This window comes from Anomaloglossus baeobatrachus, chromosome 10 (genome assembly GCF_048569485.1).
Source record: "Anomaloglossus baeobatrachus isolate aAnoBae1 chromosome 10, aAnoBae1.hap1, whole genome shotgun sequence".
Classification (NCBI taxonomy): Eukaryota; Metazoa; Chordata; class Amphibia; order Anura; family Aromobatidae; genus Anomaloglossus; species Anomaloglossus baeobatrachus.
In genome coordinates this window covers 10,115,228-10,135,473 of record NC_134362.1, presented here as the reverse complement: position 1 = coordinate 10,135,473, position 20,246 = coordinate 10,115,228, and the positions used below count along the sequence as shown (strand labels likewise).

Here is a 20,246-nt window from a genome sequence, read left to right as displayed (position 1 = left end):
CTTGTAGTAATGTTTCAATCCTTGTCCCCATCCTGTAGTAATGTGCCCCATTCTAGTCCCCATCCTGTAGTAATGTGCCCCATTCTAGTCTCCATCCTGTAGTAATGTGCCCATCCTTGTCACCATCTTGTAGTAATGTGTCCATCCTTGGACCCATCCTGTAGTAATGTGCCCATCATTCTCCTCATCCTGTAGTAATGTGTCCATCCTTGTCACCATCCTGTAGTAATGTGACCATCCTTGTCCCCATCCTGTAGTAATGTTCCAATCCTTGTCCCCATCCTGTAGTAATGTGCCCATCCTTGTCCCAATCCTGTAGTAATGTGCTTATCCTTATCCCCATCCTCTAGTAATGTGCCCATCATTGTCTCCATCCTGTAGTAATGTGCCACATCCTTGTCCCCATGCTGTAGTAATGTGTCCATCCTTGTCCTCATCCTGTAGTATTCTGCCCATTCTTGTCACCACCCTGTAGTAATGTACCTTTCCTTGTCCTCATCCTGTAGTAATGTGCCCATCTTTGTCTCTTGTAGTAATGTGCCCATCCTTGTCCCCATTTTGTAGTGATGTCCCCATCCTTTTCCCCATCCTGTAGTAATGTGCCCATCCTTATTCCCATCCTGTAGTAATGTGCCCATCCTTTTTCCCATCCTGTATTAATGTCCCCATCCTGTAGTAATGTGCCCATCCTTTTTCCCATCCTGTATTAATGTCCCCATCGTTGTCCCCATCCTGTAGTAATGTGCCCATCCTTTTTCCCATTCTGTAGTAATGTGCCCATCCTTGTCCCCATTTTGTAGTGATGTCCCCATCCTTTTCCCCATCCTGTAGTAATGTGCCCATCCTTATTCCCATCCTGTAGTAATGTGCCCATCCTTTTTCCCATCCTGTATTAATGTCCCCATCCTGTAGTAATGTGCCCATCCTTTTTCCCATCCTTTATTAATGTGCCCATCCTTGTCCCATTCCTGTAATAATAAAAATATGTACAGCAGCACTCTGATAAGCTAAAATATGTAAACACTGAATATAGGAACTTTGGCACTGCATTACTGCTATTGGAGAAAATGAGATACTTGGTTTACAAACTGACCAATTTGTGTAAGCCCGACAGCCAATGATAATGCATATCTCTCATCCTGCACGGGTGTGGGGGTTTGTGTTTGAATACTTTCGCAAGGCACTGTGTATTATGATATTATGTGGGCTGTTTTACTTTGGCAGTATATGGTGATATTAAGCAGCCTATATTATCTCTGTATTATTTGAAGGTATCCTTACATCTTTTACACGTGTAGTAATGGGGCTCACAGCGGGCACATAATTATCTGTTGGAGAGCGATTGCCAAGTTTAAAGGGCTCATCTGAATATATTACCCAGATACAGGGTCATTGAACAGAAGTAGCTGCTTACCATTCATTAGTGAATAAGATCCCCTTTGTCTTTTTCCAAGAGATGCAGAGTATTGTGAAAGGCAGGCAACATTACATTTCACCAGATGGCACTGACTTTCTGCACATATGCTGTGATATCAGCATTGGGAATAGCAGAGACGTGTTCGGTTTCAGGTACCTTGATAGCCGATTTTATGCAGACAGCACCATGATAGCAGGACTGAGCTTGTAGAAATAGCTGGTTACTGGATAGCAGTCTGGAGATACTGAACAGATAATCAGAAGCTGACTTGAGCAGAATGTATTATGGGGTGTGGCTTAATTGCAGAAAAATACACAGTAGCAGACAAAAATGCAACCCAAATACTCCAGTGTCGAAAAGCTGCCTGAGCCAGCCATGAAAAGAGTTGGTTGATGACATCAGAGTTGTTGGATACGTACATGGTGAGGACTAGCACACAAGAAGCCAGCAATAGAGAAAGGGAGCAGAGCTCAGTTCTGGAGCTGGAACAGGTGAGTTAGGGCGCTTTCAAACTGCGTTCCTCTCCCCATTCAGTGGTTCCGTTGGGTCTTCCATCCGAACCCACCGCAACATGGGATTTGAAGGTATGTACCGACGGTGCCACTGATTATAATGCTGCAGATGGAGTCACCGAGTGCCCTGTCGTGCACTATTTTCGGGGGTATACGTGTACTGGAGGTGGACACCCAGTCGTAGTAGGCTGCATCTGAGTGTCTGCTTCCAGTAAGCATATACCCCCGAAAATGGTGCAAGACAGAGCAAACGGTAACTCCATCCGCAGCATTATAATCAGTGGCCCCATTGACGCATATGTCCAAATCTGTTTTGCGGGGGGTTTGAACGGAGGCCCTGATGGGACCACTGAACGGAGAGAGGAACACCGTGTGAACGCGGCCTAACACTTTGGAATCTAAGAATAAGAAATTGAAAATGTTAAATTCCAAATATCCCGTATTTAAATTCACAACTAATAAAAAAAATCTGAAGGTGAAATGTGAGAGTTTTTCTAGATAATGAATCTTATTTAGGTAAAAGCTGTCACTCCTCCACAAGCTCAACAAACTCAGTCCAAGAACCAGAAGCCATGCTAAACATTGACAACAATGAGAACGGAGCTCTGGACAGCGCCATCTGAATTTCACAAGATTGAATTTCGACTTTCACCTCCAGAGTCATTGGGAACCCCTAGTGATCCAAACGTTATTCCATATCATATCAACAGGGGATAGACCCTTGACCATAAAGCTTCTCTGTACATTGTTCCTCCTTGTGCTGTTCCTCAATGTCACATCCTAATCTGCAGCTATTGGCTGAAGCTGCTCCTCACAGACGTCCTTCTCTGCCCCTGCGTAACATCTGCAGCCCCCCGGTGTTACTGATAATGCTCTACAAACAAAGGGCGGCACGCACAAATGTTTCATTCAGAGATTTGTATTATAATGAATTAAATTCAATTTTTCTTCAATACTCTACATCAACATAAAATGAAATCTGTACACAGTAATAGCACAAGACATATCTCTTCAAAGATTTGATGACGTTCAACCTCACACAATCCGCCTCATAATATAGGACTTTGTATTTCGCTCAGGTTTATAGAGAATGATGTAACATTTAGGGAAAAATATGCAGCCTAGGAGTCCAGCGTTAGAGGTCAGGATGGCGAATATCTCCACGGCCACCGTGTATTTGCCTTTGGTGCTGAGATAAGCTGGGATCATGGCTATCCAGACGCTGCAGAACACCAGCATGCTGAAGGTGATGTACTTGGCCTCATTAAAACTGTCCGGTAATGTCCGGGCTAAGAAAGCTGTAATAAAACTAACAGCGGCCAGAATCCCCATATAACCCAGGACAGAGTAGAACCAAAGATCGGAGCCTTCATTACACTGAACTATGATCTTCTCCGTATAAGACTGTGTGTCCAGCTCCTGGAAGGGGGGGCAGAGGGTCACCCAACTCATACAGATGACCACCTGGACGGAGGAGCAGATCAGGAGCACACAATTAGGGAGTTTCACTCCAGTCCATGTTCTCCATACACTTCCAGGTTTGGTGGCTTTGAACGCAATGTAAACCGTTATGGTCTTGGCCAACAATGAAGAGATGGATATTGAGAGTAGTAGTCCAGTGCAGATCTGACGTATCATGCAGGTAATATCCACAGGACGACCGAGGAACAAGAAGACACAGAGGAAGCTGAGCATGATGGAGACCAGGAGAACGAAGCTCAGGTTCTTGTTATTCGCTCTTACGATCGGGGTATCTTGACATCTAATAAAAATCCTCAATATTACTGCGGTCACTGTAAACAGTAAAATGGATCCTGATAGAGCAATCAGTGATAAACCTTTATCAGAGTAAGAGAGAAAGTCTACCACTTTGGGGACACATTGAGTCTTCTTCTCATTAGACCACTCATAGTCAGGACATCTCCTGCAGTTCTCATTATCTATAGGAAAGAAAACAAGAAATATCACATAATTTGACTGAAGTAGTGACAAAGGCTCCAATGTAGGTAGAATCTAGAAGTAGCACCTACCAGATGAGTTTGATATCTCCCCTTCAGAACAAGGAATACACCCGTAACAGCAAAAATACATGGAATTTCCGGACACTTTTCTACTTCCTGGTAGACAACTTTTTGTACATTGGGACTTTGGTTTCTAAATTCAAGAGACAGTGTTTTGTTGATTAGAAAATGTATCAAATATAAAGTGTGAACCCCAAAGTATCTCCAGGATAAAGCATTACCTCATTGTTAATGGTTTTCCACTGAATTAAACTGTCGTTGATGTAGAAGGTTGGCATATTGAGATGATCTAAAATTATGGGTGAAATGTGACCAACAATGCTCGAGTGCAATGTTTGGTTGACTATTATGTGGTTATGAATTTCGTATTCATCTAAGAGATCTCCATACTCCGTGAAAACCTTGCTACCAAAAAGTTGCCAATGTTTCAGCGTATGTAATATCTATGGATAACAATAAACAATGATACCGTCATATAGCGAGATGGATGGCACAAGATGAAAAGCTTTGATTTTGTGATACTATTAGTGGATATGTAATGCTCTGTATGTCAATATGTGGCCACCCAGTAGTTGTGTTGTGGGTTGTCAAAGGTTTTGCCAGCATGTCCCAATGATGTATTGAATATGTGTCATGAGAGATGAAAGCCCTTAAAATGTTTTGCAGAAAGGTGAGGGTGGGCACCTCTGTACGGTAACCTGCAATTGTAACAAGGTCTGTCATAGCGGAATTATAGACAGAATATATGGACGTGCTCCTTTATGGCTCTACCTCCTTAGGAAATCAGGGAACCTCCAACATCACTGTGTTACTTGTCGTCGTTCCAGGGCAGGATCTTGTTCCCTTCTCCTATGCTGACGCCTTTTGTGCTAGTTTGCACTGAGGTACTGCAACAGCCCAGCTAGTACCTCTGTGTCATGATGACTTTGGGATAGGGAGGAACCGGGGCTCCTAAGTTGTCCCTCAAGCTAGCAGATTCTATGATATCCCCATTCTCAGGGATACTCCTAATGGTGGAGAGGCCTGCGGCTCTTTTCTGGTCTTTGATTCTGGAGGAAAACAAAGCAAAAAGAACAACTAAACACAACTTTCAACAGCGAGTCTTGTGGAGCACCACATCGGGCCTGGGGGGATACTCGTTGCCGGGCCGGTGAAGGGCCAGGGGGATGTCACGGGTGACCTGCACGGTTTCACGACCCCGAGGTGTCCACGGAAGCGATGGATGGGATGGAGAGGATGAGGGTAGTAGTGGATGAGGGCTAGGGAGATGATTGTCTCGTGATGCCACCTGCGGTACGCGATCAGGGATTAGCTGCCTCTGCTGTCGCTGTCCTCTGGGGCGGATGGTTGTAGCAGCAAGGATAGTTCTGCTCCCCACAGGTGGAGCGGGCCCCAGGGAAGATGATAAGGGGAGTAGGGGCAGTTAGCGCCAAAGCGCGAGGAGCCAGCGCCTGCAAGGATGGGCTGACACAGTCTCTGCGGCTCAAGGTTTCTTTACTCACAGTCTTTAGATTGCCCAGGAGATACTAATCACCGCCGTGATGTGCCCCAGTGTATCCCAGATCCGTTGGAGGTTGGAACCGGTACGGTGAACGGTGGGCCCTTCCTTCTTGCGCCTTTAGAGATGGATCCCCGTGGCCTGAAGGTGCTTATGAACCCCGGTTCTTTAAGTGTTCGCTCCCGACCCATATGCAGATGCCATGGGTCCATGGTGGGGCCTGACTTAGATCATGACTGCGGACCCTATGTAGCACTGTACTCTGGGAACTGTATATACAGTCCCCCTGTCCTGCAAATTCTGGTGGAAGAACGTGAAGTCTGTTCCACCCTAGGATTCTGCACCCTGCACTACGTTGATCCCGAGGGAGCAATTAAGCTCTACCCTCAGCAACCGTATTGACTCCTGCATCCCACCAGAGCCACCAGTAAGCCTGTCTGCTCCTTTCCTCTTCTGCTGGAGAACTCTCTAACTGTTGTGTCACCTCCTAACTTCCCCTGGTGGCTGCTCCTCTTCTGATTCCCTGTCACTAGTGGGTGGCATCCCCCCATATTTGGTGACTACCTTAAGACCCGACCCTAGCCCGGTCCCCATTGGGGAGGGCAACCTGGTTGTGTGTATGAGTTTGTGTGTAGTGGAACCGGTACCGACCTCCTCTGGATCCAGGATAAGTACCGCACATTAAGTAAGGTGCATTACCTTGTGGCGACTGAAGCCTCAGGGGCACCACACTTGGACACCACAGACCACCACAGAATATACTATAGCTGGCATGTGTAAAAGAAATCCAACAGTATACATAGGTGGGGATCAGATGTGATAGGCCATCTACGTCATGTGATTAAAGGAGCAAGCAAACTAGCAGAGATTAACTCTTGCTAGCCTAACTGTGAATCAGCACCCAGCATGTCGATGCCCTGTCTGCCTGTGTACATCTCAGACACCAGAGAAACCATCAGGTGGTCAGAATCTGCAATCTGAACAGAGCCCATTGCCACCATGTCAGTCAGTGAATTTTGTACAAAACTCCATGTGATAGTACCCAAGGCCTTGTAAGGCTGATGCAGGCATCCATGTGGGCCTAAGTATTCAGAAGTCTTAGCACCCTGTTACTTGTGCTTTTCCCTCACCTTCTACTACACTCAGCTACATTCAGATCGCTGATTACCTTGCTGCAACTGTGGCCTGCTTCTTTGCTATCAACTCTATATCCAAGTTAAGACTTATGTATCTTGTGGCAATTGCAGGCATCTCTGCTATTAACCATCTGCCTGCTGCATGTTCCGGATTGTCGATATATCTACTGTTCCCATATGCATCCTCACTCCTGGATCTGGTTCATGTGGTGCTTCCTGCTGATTCTTGCTCATCCACATGCCATCCATCAAGACCTCCTGCGCTGCTGCATTGCCTCTGGTCCGTCCTGCTCACCCTGACCTGCAACTTAAATAATAATCATCATTTTAATTTTATCTTATTAACCAATAGTACACAGGAAAATAATATTTTTTTTAATTTATCTTATTAAAATAATCTGTTTCTCTTTCTTGATGGATCATTCTTTTTCATACAATTCACAGGTAAAATCTGTATTCAGTGAAGAGCGATTTTGACATCACTGAGATTGGAGATGGCAGTTGGTACTGATTATATAGAACTTTATCAGTACCAACTGCCATTGCCAATCTCAGTGATGTAACAATCGCTCTTCACTGAATACTGATTTTACCTGTGAATTGAGAATTATGAAAAGGGCAGATCAGTCCAGGAGGAGAAAGAAGCAAAATTCTCTCAGAAGATATCATTGTGATTTCAGCTCTGCAGGTCACTATTTTTTTTATTTAAAATGAAACATCTCTAATGCAATTGAAGTGGAGACTTTCAGATTTAATTAAAGAGGATGAACAAAAATATCTTGTGAAACGTTTATGAATTGCAGCCATTTTTCTACAAAGTTTCCTCATTTCATGAGCTCAAAAGTAACAAAGTGACTTTACTATAAATAAAATGTTCCTTTTTAACCCTTTGTAGAGAATCCCTTGCAGCAATGGCTGAAGTCTTTCGACCATGGACGTCTCCGTCGCTGGTCTCCGCCGCTCTGAGACTTTGCCGCCTTCACTGCGGTGCTTCAGTTATTACTTGTTTGTGGCTCTTTCTTCCTTGAGTTTTGTCTTATGTGAAATGCAGCTCGATGGGGTGAGATCTGGTGGTGACTCGACCATTGCAAAATATTCCTCTTTTTTGCTTTTGCAGGATGTTTTTGGCCTTTGTCCGTCTGTGAAGCCCCATCTAATCAACCTTATTGCATTTAGTTGAATCTGATCAGAAAGTCTCGCCCTGTGCACTGCAGAATTCATCCTGCGGCTTCACTAAGTCACATCATCAATAACCATTATTGCCCCATGAGCATTGTTAGCCCTGCATGCCCGGCCAGCACACCGACTCCGCCATGTGTTAGAGGACGTTCTGTGCTCTGGATCAGGAACCGCTAGAAGCCTTCTCCAGACTTTCTTCTTCCATCATTCTGGTGCAGGTTGATCTTAGTCTCTTCTGTCTTCTGCTGCTTTTCCAGAACTAGGAAGCTTTTCTAGATATTTTTTTCCACAAAGTCTTATCTGGCGTTTCTATTTTTCAGGCTGATAAAAGGTTTGCACCTTGTGGTGACTCCTCTGTATTTGCTCCTTGTGGTGACTCCTTTGTATTTGCTCCTTGTGGTGACTCCTCTGTATTTGCACCTTGTGGTGACTCTGTATTTGCACCTTGTGGTGACTCCTCTGTATTTGCACCTTGTGGTGATTCTCTGTATTTGCTCCTTGTGGTGACCCCTCTGTATTTGCTCCTTGTGGTGACTCCTCTGTATTTGCTTCTTGTGGTGACTCCTCTGTATTTGCTCCTTGTGGTGATCCCTCTGTATTTGCCCCTTGTGGTGACTCTGTATTTGCACCTTGTGGTGACTCCTCTGTATTTGCACCTTGTGGTGACTCCTCTGTATTTGCACCTTGTGGCGACTCCTCTGTATTTGCACCTTGTGGTGACTCCTCTGTATTTGCACCTTGTGGCGACTCCTCTGTATTTGCACCTTGTGGTGACTCCTCTGTATTTGCTCCTTGTGGTGACTACTCTGTATTTGTTCCTTGTGGTGACCCCTCTGTATTTGCTCCTTGAGGTGACCCCTCTGTATTTGCTCCTTGTGGTGACTCCTCTGTATTTGCACCTTGTGGTGACTCCTCTGTATTTGCCCCTTGTGGTGACTCCTCTGTATTTGCCCCTTGTGGTGACTCCTCTGTATTTGCACCTTGTGGTGACTCCTCTGTATTTGCACCTTGTGGTGACTCCTCTGTATTTGCACCTTGTGGTGACTCCTCTGTATTTGCACCTTGTGGTGACTCCTCTGCATTTGCACCTTGAGGTGACTCCTCTGTATTTGCCCGTTGTGGTGACTCCTCTGTATTTGCACCTTGTGGCGACTCCTCTGTATTTGCACCTTGTGGTGACTCCTCTGTATTTGGACCTTGTGGTGACTCCTCTGTATTTGCTCCTTGTGGTGACTACTCTGTATTTGTTCCTTGTGGTGACCCCTCTGTATTTGCTCCTTGTGGTGACTCCTCTGTATTTGCTCCTTGTGGTGATCCCTCTGTATTTGCTCCTTGTGGTGACCCCTCTGTATTTGCTCCTTGTGGTGACTCCTCTGTATTTGCTCTTTGTGGTGACTCCTCTGTATTTGCTCCTTGTGGTGACTCCTCTGTATTTGCTCCTTGTGGTGACTCCTCTGTATTTGCTCCTTGTGGTGACTCCTTTGTATTTGCTCCTTGTGGTGACTCCTCTGTATTTGCCCCTTGTGGTGACTCCTCTGTATTTGCCCCTTGTGGTGACTCCTCTGTATTTGCACCTTGTGGTGACTCCTCTGTATTTGCACCTTGTGGTGACTCCTCTGTATTTGCACCTTGTGGTGACTCCTCTGTATTTGCACCTTGTGGTGACCCCTCTGTATTTGCACCTTGTGATGACTCCTCTGTATTTGCTCCTTGTGGTGACTCCTCTGTATTTGCACCTTGTGGTGATTCCTCTGTATTTGCTCCTTGTGGTGACTCCTCTGTATTTGCACCTTGTGGTGACTCCTCTGTATTTGCTCCTTGTGGTGACTCCTCTGTATTTGCTCCTTGTGGTGACTCCTCTGTATTTGCTCCTTGTGGTGACCCCTCTGTATTTGCCCCCTATGATGACTCCTCTGTATTTGCTCCTTGTGGTGACTCCTCTGTATTTGCACCTTGTGGTGATTCCTCTGTATTTGCTCCTTGTGGTGACTCCTCTGTATTTGCACCTTGTGGTGACTCCTCTGTATTTGCTCCTTGTGGTGACTCCTCTGTATTTGCTCCTTGTGGTGACTCTTCTGTATTTGCTCTTTGTGGTGACTCCTCTGTATTTGCTTCTTGTGGTGACTCCTCTGTATTTGCTTCTTGTGTTGACCCCTCTGTATTTGCTCCTTGTGGTGATTCTCTGTATTTGCACCTTGTGGTGACCCCTCTGTATTTGCTCCTTGTGGTGACTCCTCTGTATTTGCTCCTTGTGGTGACCCCTCTGTATTTGCTCCTTGTGCTGACTCCTCTGTATTTGCTCCTTGTGGTGACCCCTCTGTATTTGCTCCTTGTGCTGACTCCTCTGTATTTGCACCTTGTGGTGACCCCTCTGTATTTGCTCCTTGTGCTGACTCCTCTGTATTTGCTCCTTGTGGTGACCCCTCTGTATTTGCTCCTTGTGGTGACTCTTCTGTATTTGCTCTTTGTGGTGACTCCTCTGTATTTGCTTCTTGTGGTGACTCCTCTGTATTTGCTCCTTGTGGTGACCCCTCTGTATTTGGTCCTTGTGGTGATTTTCTGTATTTGCTTCTTGTGGTGACCCCTCTGTATTAGCCTCTTGTGGTGACTCCTCTGTATTTGCTCCTTGTGGTGACCCCTCTGTATTTGCTCCTTGTGGTGATCCCTCTGTATTTCCTCCTTGTGGTGACTCCTCTGTATTAGCCTCTTGTGGTGACTCCTCTGTATTTGCTCCTTGTGGTGATCCCTCTGTATTTGGTCCTTGTGGTGATTCTCTGTATTTGCTTCTTGTGGTGACCCCTCTGTATTTGCACCTTGTGGTGACTCCTCTGTATTTGCTCCTTGTGGTGACCCCTCTGTATTTGCACCTTGTGGTGACTCCTCTGTATTTGCTCCTTGTGGTGACTCCTCTGTATTTGCTCCTTGTGGTGACTCCTCTGTATTTGCTTCTTGTGGTGACCCCTCTGTATTTGCTCCTTGTGGTGACCCCTCTGTATTTGCTCCTTGTGGTGACTCCTCTGTATTTGCTCCTTGTGGTGACTCCTCTGTATTTGCTCCTTGTGGTGACCCCTCTGTATTTGCCCCCTATGATGACTCCTCTGTATTTGCTCCTTGTGGTGACTCCTCTGTATTTGCACCTTGTGGTGATTCCTCTGTATTTGCTCCTTGTGGTGACTCCTCTGTATTTGCACCTTGTGGTGACTCCTCTGTATTTGCTCCTTGTGGTGACTCCTCTGTATTTGCTCCTTGTGGTGACTCCTCTGTATTTGCTCCTTGTGGTGACCCCTCTGTATTTGCCCCCTATGATGACTCCTCTGTATTTGCTCCTTGTGGTGACTCCTCTGTATTTGCACCTTGTGGTGATTCCTCTGTATTTGCACCTTGTGGTGACTCCTCTGTATTTGCTCCTTGTGGTGACTCCTCTGTATTTGCTCCTTGTGGTGACTCCTCTGTATTTGCTTCTTGTGTTGACTAGAGATGAGCGAACCGGTCGCGGTTCGGCTCGAGGTTGGTTCGCCGAACGGACCTCCCGTTCGAGTTCGGTTCGTCGAACGTTCGATGAACCGAACTCGAACTGCATAGGAAACAATGGCAGGCAATCACAAACACAGAAAAACACCTAGAAAACACCCTCAAAGGTGTCCTAAAGGTGACAAACAACTCAAACACATTGGAAAGTGACAAGGACATATACTCATGCGAAAACAAAACAGCTGGACAAGGAAAAAGAGGAGGACACACAGATATAGGCATGGCACGCCCTTCTAAAATCATGTAAAACACCGCAAGGTGACTCCAAGCGGAGTCTCCATTTTTTCCAAAAATTGGGCCACACACACACCCACCCCTTCAGTGGCAGCAGTTGTGCCCCAGTTGTACACTTCACAGCTACATTTGCATCAAGCACATTCAAAAATACGCCATTCTTATCCGTCCCCAGGATGACACCGGGGTAGGTAGCAAAGTCTTTCCTGATCCCAGCTCTGTTCATCTTGGCTTCTTTTAAAAACACATCAAGCAAGGGTTACTCCAAGCGGAGTCTCCCTTTTTTTCCAAAAATTGGGCCACACAGACACCCACCCCATCAGTGGCAGCACTTGGGCCCTAGTTGCAAACAGGATGTTTTGATTTGCATCAAGCACATTCAAAAATACGCCATTCTTATCCATCCCCAGGATGACACCGGGGTAGGTAGCAAAGTCTTTGCTGATCCCAGCTCTGTTCATCTTGGCTTCTTTTAAAAACACATCAAGCAAGGGTTACTCCAAGCGGAGTCTCCCTTTTTTTCCAAAAATTGGGCCACACAGACACCCACCCCATCAGTGGCAGCACTTGGGCCCTAGTTGCAAACAGGATGTTTTGATTTGCATCAAGCACATTCAAAAATACGCCATTCTTATCCGTCCCCAGGATGACACCGGGGTAGGTAGCAAAGTCTTTGCTGATCCCAGCTCTGTTCATCTTGGCTTCTTTTAAAAACACATCAAGCAAGGGTTACTCCAAGCGGAGTCTCCCTTTTTTTCCAAAAATTGGGCCACACAGACACCCACCCCATCAGTGGCAGCACTTGGGCCCTAGTTGCAAACAGGATGTTTTGATTTGCATCAAGCACATTCAAAAATACGCCATTCTTATCCGTCCCCAGGATGACACCGGGGTAGGTAGCAAAGTCTTTGCTGATCCCAGCTCTGTTCATCTTGGCTTCTTTTAAAAACACATCAAGCAAGGGTTACTCCAAGCGGAGTCTCCCTTTTTTTCCAAAAATTGGGCCACACAGACACCCACCCCATCAGTGGCAGCACTTGGGCCCTAGTTGCAAACAGGATGTTTTGATTTGCATCAAGCACATTCAAAAATACGCCATTCTTATCCGTCCCCAGGATGACACCGGGGTAGGTAGCAAAGTATTTCCTGATCCCAGCTCTGTTCATCTTGGCTTCTTTTAAAAACACATCAAGCAAGGGTTACTCCAAGCGGAGTCTCCCTTTTTTCCAAAAATTGGGCCACACAGACACCCACCCCATCAGTGGCAGCACTTGGGCCCTAGTTGCAAACAGGATGTTTTGATTTGCATCAAGCACATTCAAAAATACGCCATTCTTATCCGTCCCCAGGATGACACCGGGGTAGGTAGCAAAGTCTTTGCTGATCCCAGCTCTGTTCATCTTGGCTTCTTTTAAAAACACATCAAGCAAGGGTTACTCCAAGCGGAGTCTCCCTTTTTTTCCAAAAATTGGGCCACACAGACACCCACCCCATCAGTGGCAGCACTTGGGCCCTAGTTGCAAACAGGATGTTTTGATTTGCATCAAGCACATTCAAAAATACGCCATTCTTATCCGTCCCCAGGATGACACCGGGGTAGGTAGCAAAGTCTTTGCTGATCCCAGCTCTGTTCATCTTGGCTTCTTTTAAAAACACATCAAGCAAGGGTTACTCCAAGCGGAGTCTCCCTTTTTTTCCAAAAATTGGGCCACACAGACACCCACCCCATCAGTGGCAGCACTTGGGCCCTAGTTGCAAACAGGATGTTTTGATTTGCTTCAAGCACATTCAAAAATACGCCATTCTTATCCGTCCCCAGGATGACACCGGGGTAGGTAGCAAAGTCTTTGCTGATCCCAGCTCTGTTCATCTTGGCTTCTTTTAAAAACACATCAAGCAAGGGTTACTCCAAGCGGAGTCTCCCTTTTTTTCCAAAAATTGGGCCACACAGACACCCACCCCATCAGTGGCAGCACTTGGGCCCTAGTTGCAAACAGGATGTTTTGATTTGCATCAAGCACATTCAAAAATACGCCATTCTTATCCGTCCCCAGGATGACACCGGGGTAGGTAGCAAAGTATTTCCTGATCCCAGCTCTGTTCATCTTGGCTTCTTTTAAAAACACATCAAGCAAGGGTTACTCCAAGCGGAGTCTCCCTTTTTTCCAAAAATTGGGCCACACAGACACCCACCCCATCAGTGGCAGCACTTGGGCCCTAGTTGCAAACAGGATGTTTTGATTTGCATCAAGCACATTCAAAAATACGCCATTCTTATCCGTCCCCAGGATGACACCGGGGTAGGTAGCAAAGTCTTTGCTGATCCCAGCTCTGTTCATCTTGGCTTCTTTTAAAAACACATCAAGCAAGGGTTACTCCAAGCGGAGTCTCCCTTTTTTTCCAAAAATTGGGCCACACAGACACCCACCCCATCAGTGGCAGCACTTGGGCCCTAGTTGTACACTTCACAGCTACATTTGCATCAATCACATTCAAAAATACCCCATAATTAACCGTCCCCAGGATGACACCGGGGTAGGTAGCAAAGTCTTTGCTGACCCATGACTTGTTCATCTTGGCTTCTTTTAAAAACAATGTAAGCAAGGGTTACTCCAAGCGGAGTCTCCCTTTTTTCCAAAAATTGGGCCACACAGACACCCACCCCATCAGTGGCAGCACTTGGGCCCTAGTTGCAAACAGGATGTTTTGATTTGCATCAAGCACATTCCAAATCCACAAGCATTTACTCTCCCCAGGATGACACAGGGGTAGTAAATTCCTTCTGGATCCATGACTTGTTCATTTTGATGAACGTCAGTCTGTCCACATTGTCACTGGACAGACGCGTGCGCTTATCTGTCAGCACACACCCAGCAGCACTGAATACACGTTCAGAGACAACGCTGGCAGCTGGACACGACAAAATCTCCAAGGCGTAACTGGAGAGCTCTGGCCATTTTTCTATGTTTGAAGCCCAAAAGGAGCAAGGCTCCAGTTGCACAGTCATGGCATCGATGTTCATTTGGAGATACTCCTGTATCATCCTCTCCAGCCGTTGAGTATGTGTCAGACTTGTTGTCTCTGGTGGCCTTGCAAAAGAGGGTCTAAAAAAATTATGAAAAGATTCCATAAAATTGCTGTTACCGGCACCAGATACGGTCCTACTGGTACGGGTAGACTGGTGAAGATGACGAGACCGTCCCATGTTTGTCAAGTTACAACTGGGAGATTCCCTCCCTGCACCTGCACGGTTGTTTGGTGGAAAAGCCGAGCTAAGATCGAGTAACAGCTTCTGCTGATACTCCTGCATACGTGCGTCCCTTTCTATGGCTGGAATTATGTCACAAAATTTGGACTTGTACCGGGGATCTAATAGTGTGGCAATCCAGTAGTCATCATCACTTCTAATTTTGACAATACGACTGTCATGTTGGAGGTAGTGCAACAAAAAGGCACTCATGTGTCTTGCGCAGCCATGCGGACCAAGTCCACGCTGTGTTTGTGGCATAGAGGTGCTACCCGTTCTTTCTTCCTCTGACATCTCCCCCCAACCTCTTTCAACTGAAATTTGACCAAGGTCTCCCTCATCCGCTGAGTCTTCCATGTCCATGGACAGTTCGTCCTCCATTTCTTCATGTTCTCCTGCACCTTGCTCAACATTTCGCCTGCTACTATGCGCCCTTGTCGATCCCTGTTCCCCATGGTCCCATGCCTGCTGCGTTGGTGATGATGAACGTCTGGACCTTGGTGATGTTGTTGTCCCTTGCACATATGAATCCTCCTGTAGTTCCTCCCCTTCATGTTGTCCCACCCCCTGACTCCGAATAGTGTTTAGCGTGTGCTCCAGCATGTAAATGACTGGAATCGTCATGCTGATAATGGCATTGTCAGAGCTAAACATATTCGTCGCCATGTCGAAACTGTGCAGAAGGGTGCATAGGTCCTTGATCTGAGACCACTCCATCAGGGTGATCTGCCCCACCTCTGCATCTCGTTGGCCCAGGCTATACGTCATGACGTATTGCACCAGGGCTCTGCGGTGCTGCCACAGTCGCTGTAACATGTGGAGAGTTGAATTCCAGCGTGTCGCCACATCGCATTTCAGGCGATGAACCGGCAGGCCGAAAGACTTCTGTAGCGATGCAAGTCGCTCAGCTGCGGCGCTTGAACGCCGGAAGTGAGCAGACAGTTTTCGTGCCCTGTTCAGAAGGCCATCTAGGCCGGGATAGTGTGTTAAAAATTGCTGCACTACAAGGTTCAACACGTGAGCCATACAAGGTACGTGTGTCACCTTGCCCAGGCGAAGGGCCGCACCCAGGTTTGCAGCATTGTCGCACACGGCCTTACCAGGCTGCAGGTTGAGTGGAGACAACCATTTATTAAACTCGGACCGCAGAGCTGACCACAACTCCTCAGCTGTGTGACTCTTATTACCAAGACATGTCAAGCTAAAGACCGCCTGATGCCGTTGCGCTCGGCTGCCAGCATAGTAATGAGGCGTGCGTGATTCCTTCTGCGCAGTGAGAACGCTGGTGGCCTGACCAGGCAGGCTTGGGGCGGAGGTGGAGGACCCAGATGAGGTGGAGGATGCAGAAGCTGTGGCGGAACTTGGACAGACAGAGGATTGACACACAAGTCGTGGGGACGGCAAGACTTGTGCAGCAGACCCTTCACCATCTATCACCATAGTTACCCAGTGCCCAGTCAGCGACATGTAACGTCCCTGTCCATGCTTACTGGTCCAAGTATCGGTGGTGAAATGCACCCGTTCACACACAGAGTTTCTCAAGGAAGCGGTGATGTTGTGTGCGACATGCTGGTGTAGCGCGGGCACACCTTTCTTAGAGAATTAGTGGCGACTAGGCATCTGGTACTGGGGCACAGCGACAGACATAAGGTCTCTAAAATCCTGTGTGTCCACTAGGCGGAAAGGCAGCATTTCGGTAGCCAACAGCTTACAGAGGGATAGAGTCAACCTCTTAGCTTTGTCATGGGTCGGAGGAAGTGGCCTTTTATTTGACCACATCTGAGGGACAGAGATCTGGCTGCTGTGTGTAGACGGTGTTGAGTAGGGTGTCCCTGGAAAAATGCAGGTTTGTGAGGAAAGTGCAGGCGGAGACATGATGTTGCCTTCATCCAACGTTGGTGCTATCGATGTCTGAGAGAGCTGTACACACTCACTTGTTTCCCCTTCCAAACCAACTGACGACCTTACAAGCAAACTGCCTGTTGCAGTTACAGTGGTGGAAGTTTTGCGTGGAAAAACAGGTGTGACAGCTGTCCCCACAGTCCTAGAAGATGAAGAGCGCGCGGATGCACTGGAAGGGGCGGGCGGTGGATGGTTCGCTCCGCTAGCCGGCATTGCAGCACGGTGAGCTTCCCACCGGGACTTATGATATTTATTCATGTGACGATTCATGGAAGAAGTTGTCAAACTGCTGAGGTTTTGACCTCTACTAACAGAATCATGACAAATGTTACATATCACATGAGTTGGGCGATCTTTTTCGATGTGAAAAAAGGCCCAGGCTAGGCAAGGCTTAGAGGCCATGCGACCTGTTGATCCACCCCGAATAATGCTCATAGGCAGAGTGGTGGCTGAGGATGCAGTTGTAGACGTGCTACCAGTGCTCCGACTCTTTCCAGGAAGGCGCAAGGTAACTTCGTCGTCGGTTGCATCCTCCTCCACCGCCTCTGTTGACCTCCTCGAGTGCCTGACTGGGGGTTGACAGTAGGTGGGATCTAGAACGTCATCATCAATTGTTGTGTTCGCACTCCCCTCCCCCTCAGACCGAGCCTCTTCTTGCCCTGACCGAATATTTAAGTTGTCATCCCAATCGGGTATCTGCGTCTCATCTTCATCAGTATGTTCCTCATTGTCTATAACCACAGGTGTTACAGTTTGTGACAAAGGGTCAACATTATGCTCAGAAACTTGGTCCTCACGGCCTGAATCTGAGTCACAAAGGTTCTGGGCATCACTGCAGACCATTTCCTGTTCTGTACTCACTGTAGCTTGGGAGCAGACCTCTGATTCCCAGGCTATAGTGTGACTGAACAGCTCTGCAGACTCAGCCATCTCAGTTCCACCATACTGTGCAGGGCTGATGGAGACTTCAGAGCTGGGAGAAATCAAGTGGGATTGGGATGACAACTCAGAGGAATGGTGTTTTTTGGATGCGGTACTTGAAGTGGCTGAGAGGGCACTTGTTGGACCACTTGAGATCCATTCAAGCATTTTCCTTTTTTGCCCATCATCTACCTTTGTTCCTCTTGTTCGTGTCCGTAAAAAAGGGAGCACATCGGATTGTCCACAATAAGTAGTAGACATCTTACTTTTGCTAGTAGATGGTCTATCTTCAGCAGATGATAATGGAGCTTTGGCACCTTCCCCACTGACAAAACCTTTTTTGCCTTTTCCACCACGCCTCTTCCCCTTTCCACCAGCATCTGTCATTTTGCCACTCATGTTGATTGCGACAAGATTGTGGACTGAAAATGTGGTAGTAAAAATTGAGAGGTGGTGAAGATTGCAGTGGTGGTCTAGCTTTATTAACAGCAGAATAATAAAGAATAAATATCCCTGACAATGTAACTTAGTTATAATTCGTTGGAGTGTGCAACGCAGGCAGACGTGCTGCAAATGTCTTGGCACTAGTGGGACTATAGCAAAGTCCAATAGCCACGTATAGGATGCCACTAGGTACACTGAGTGTGTGCTAGTATAATGGCTTAGTTATAATTAGTTGGAGTGTGCAACGCAGGCAGACGTGCTGCAAATGTCTTGGCACTAGTGGGACTATAGCAAAGTCCAATATCCACGTATAGGATGCCACTAGGTTCACTGAGTGTGTGCTAGTATAATGGCTTAGTTATAATTAGTTGGAGTGTGCAACGCAGGCAGATGCGCTCTGCAAATGTCTTGGCACTAGTAGGACTATAGCAAAGTCCAATAGCCACGTATAGGATGCCACTAGGTACACTGAGTGTGTGCTAGTATAATGGCTTAGTTATAATTAGTTGGAGTGTGCAACGCAGGCAGACGTGCTGCAAATGTCTTGGCACTAGTGGGACTATAGCAAAGTCCAATAGCCACGTATAGGATGCCACTAGGTACACTGAGTGTGTGCTAGTATAATGGCTTAGTTATAATTAGTTGGAGTGTGCAACGCAGGCAGACGTGCTGCAAATGTCTTGGCACTAGTGGGACTATAGCAAAGTCCAATAGCCACGTATAGGATGCCACTAGGTTCACTGAGTGTGTGCTAGTATAATGGCTTAGTTATAATTAGTTGGAGTGTGCAACGCAGGCAGATGCGCTCTGCAAATGTCTTGGCACTAGTAGGACTATAGCAAAGTCCAATAGCCACGTATAGGATGCCACTAGGTACACTGAGTGTGTGCTAGTATAATGGCTTAGTTATAATTAGTTGGAGTGTGCAACGCAGGCAGACGTGCTGCAAATGTCTTGGCACTAGTGGGACTATAGCAAAGTCCAATAGCCACGTATAGGATGCCACTAGGTACACTGAGTGTGTGCTAGTATAATGGCTTAGTTATAATTAGTTGGAGTGTGCAACGCAGGCAGACGTGCTGCAAATGTCTTGGCACTAGTGGGACTATAGCAAAGTCCAATAGCCACGTATAGGATGCCACTAGGTACACTGAGTGTGTGCTAGTATAATGGCTTAGTTATAATTAGTTGGAGTGTGCAACGCAGGCAGACGTGCTGCAAATGTCTTGGCACTAGTGGGACTATAGCAAAGTCCAATATCCACGTATAGGATGCCACTAGGTTCACTGAGTGTGTGCTAGTATAATGGCTTAGTTATAATTAGTTGGAGTGTGCAACGCAGGCAGATGCGCTCTGCAAATGTCTTGGCACTAGTAGGACTATAGCAAAGTCCAATAGCCACGTATAGGATGCCACTAGGTACACTGAGTGTTTGCTAGTATAATGGCTTAGTTATAATGAGTTGGAGTGTGCAATGCAGGCAGACGTGCTCTGCAAATGTCTTTGCACTAGTGGGACTATAGCAAAGTCCAATAGCCACGTATAGGATGCCACTAGGTACACTGAGTGTGTGCTAGTATAATGGCTTAGTTATAATTAGTTGGAGTGTGCAACGCAGGCAGATGCGCTCTGCAAATGTCTTGGCACTAGTGGGACTATAGCAAAGTCCAATAGCCACGTATAGGATGCCACTAGGTACACTGAGTGTTTGCTAGTATAATGGCTTAGTTATCAGTTGGAGTGTGCAGAGGACAAGAGGGTACAGTGGCAGGATTGTGGTGCTCTGGGTAGAGGAATGGAAGCCTGCCTTTCTATTCCCTCCTAATGGTGAAATGCAGGGAGGAAATCCCTGACCTTGGCTACACAGACGCTGTCGCTGTTTTCAGGACCTGTCACTTATGGCTCTCTGACCCTGCCGCTTTGAGCCCTTAAAAGGACTGCTAGAATGTGCTCTCCCTAAGCTGTCTAACGCTGTGTATGCAGCGCATACAGCTGTATCGGCTATAGGACTCAGGAGGACGGAGCTGCGACACTGATGTCTGACACCAAAGACGCAGAAGGCAGATAATGGCGTTCGTGAAGAAAATGTCCGGTTTTATAATGCAGGGACATGTGACATGCAGATCCTATCACACATGCCGTTGCTTCTCTGGCTCAAAGTCCACTTAGGTGTGTGTGTGTCTGTGATTGGCTGACATGCTGGC

General features: G+C 46.9%; 1 protein-coding gene across 1 annotated transcript; it reads right to left on the bottom strand.

The window, feature by feature from the left end:
* Positions 1–2,964: 2,964 nt before the first annotated feature.
* On the bottom strand, positions 2,965–6,699 carry LOC142255022 (vomeronasal type-2 receptor 26-like). The gene is made up of 5 exons (XM_075326448.1): positions 6,617–6,699; positions 4,859–4,999; positions 4,172–4,355; positions 3,960–4,083; positions 2,965–3,869 (listed from the first exon to the last, which is right to left on the bottom strand). The coding sequence occupies exons 1-5, from the start codon at positions 6,697–6,699 to the stop codon at positions 2,965–2,967; spliced, it is 1,437 nt and encodes a 478-aa protein (XP_075182563.1).
* Between the last annotated feature and the right edge of the window lie 13,547 nt (positions 6,700–20,246).

Bases quoted from the DNA above. Each gene is read 5' to 3' on its own strand.
- LOC142255022 (XM_075326448.1), bottom strand. From the start codon at position 6,699: ATGCCTGCAATTGCCACAAGATACATAAGTCTTAACTTGGATATAGAG. The intron at 4,356-4,858 runs GTACTAGCTGGG...ACTTTTTGGTAG, and splicing joins AAAGTCATCATGACACAGAG to CAAGGTTTTCACGGAGTATG. The intron at 4,084-4,171 runs GTAATGCTTTAT...TCTTGAATTTAG, and splicing joins GGAAAACCATTAACAATGAG to AAACCAAAGTCCCAATGTAC.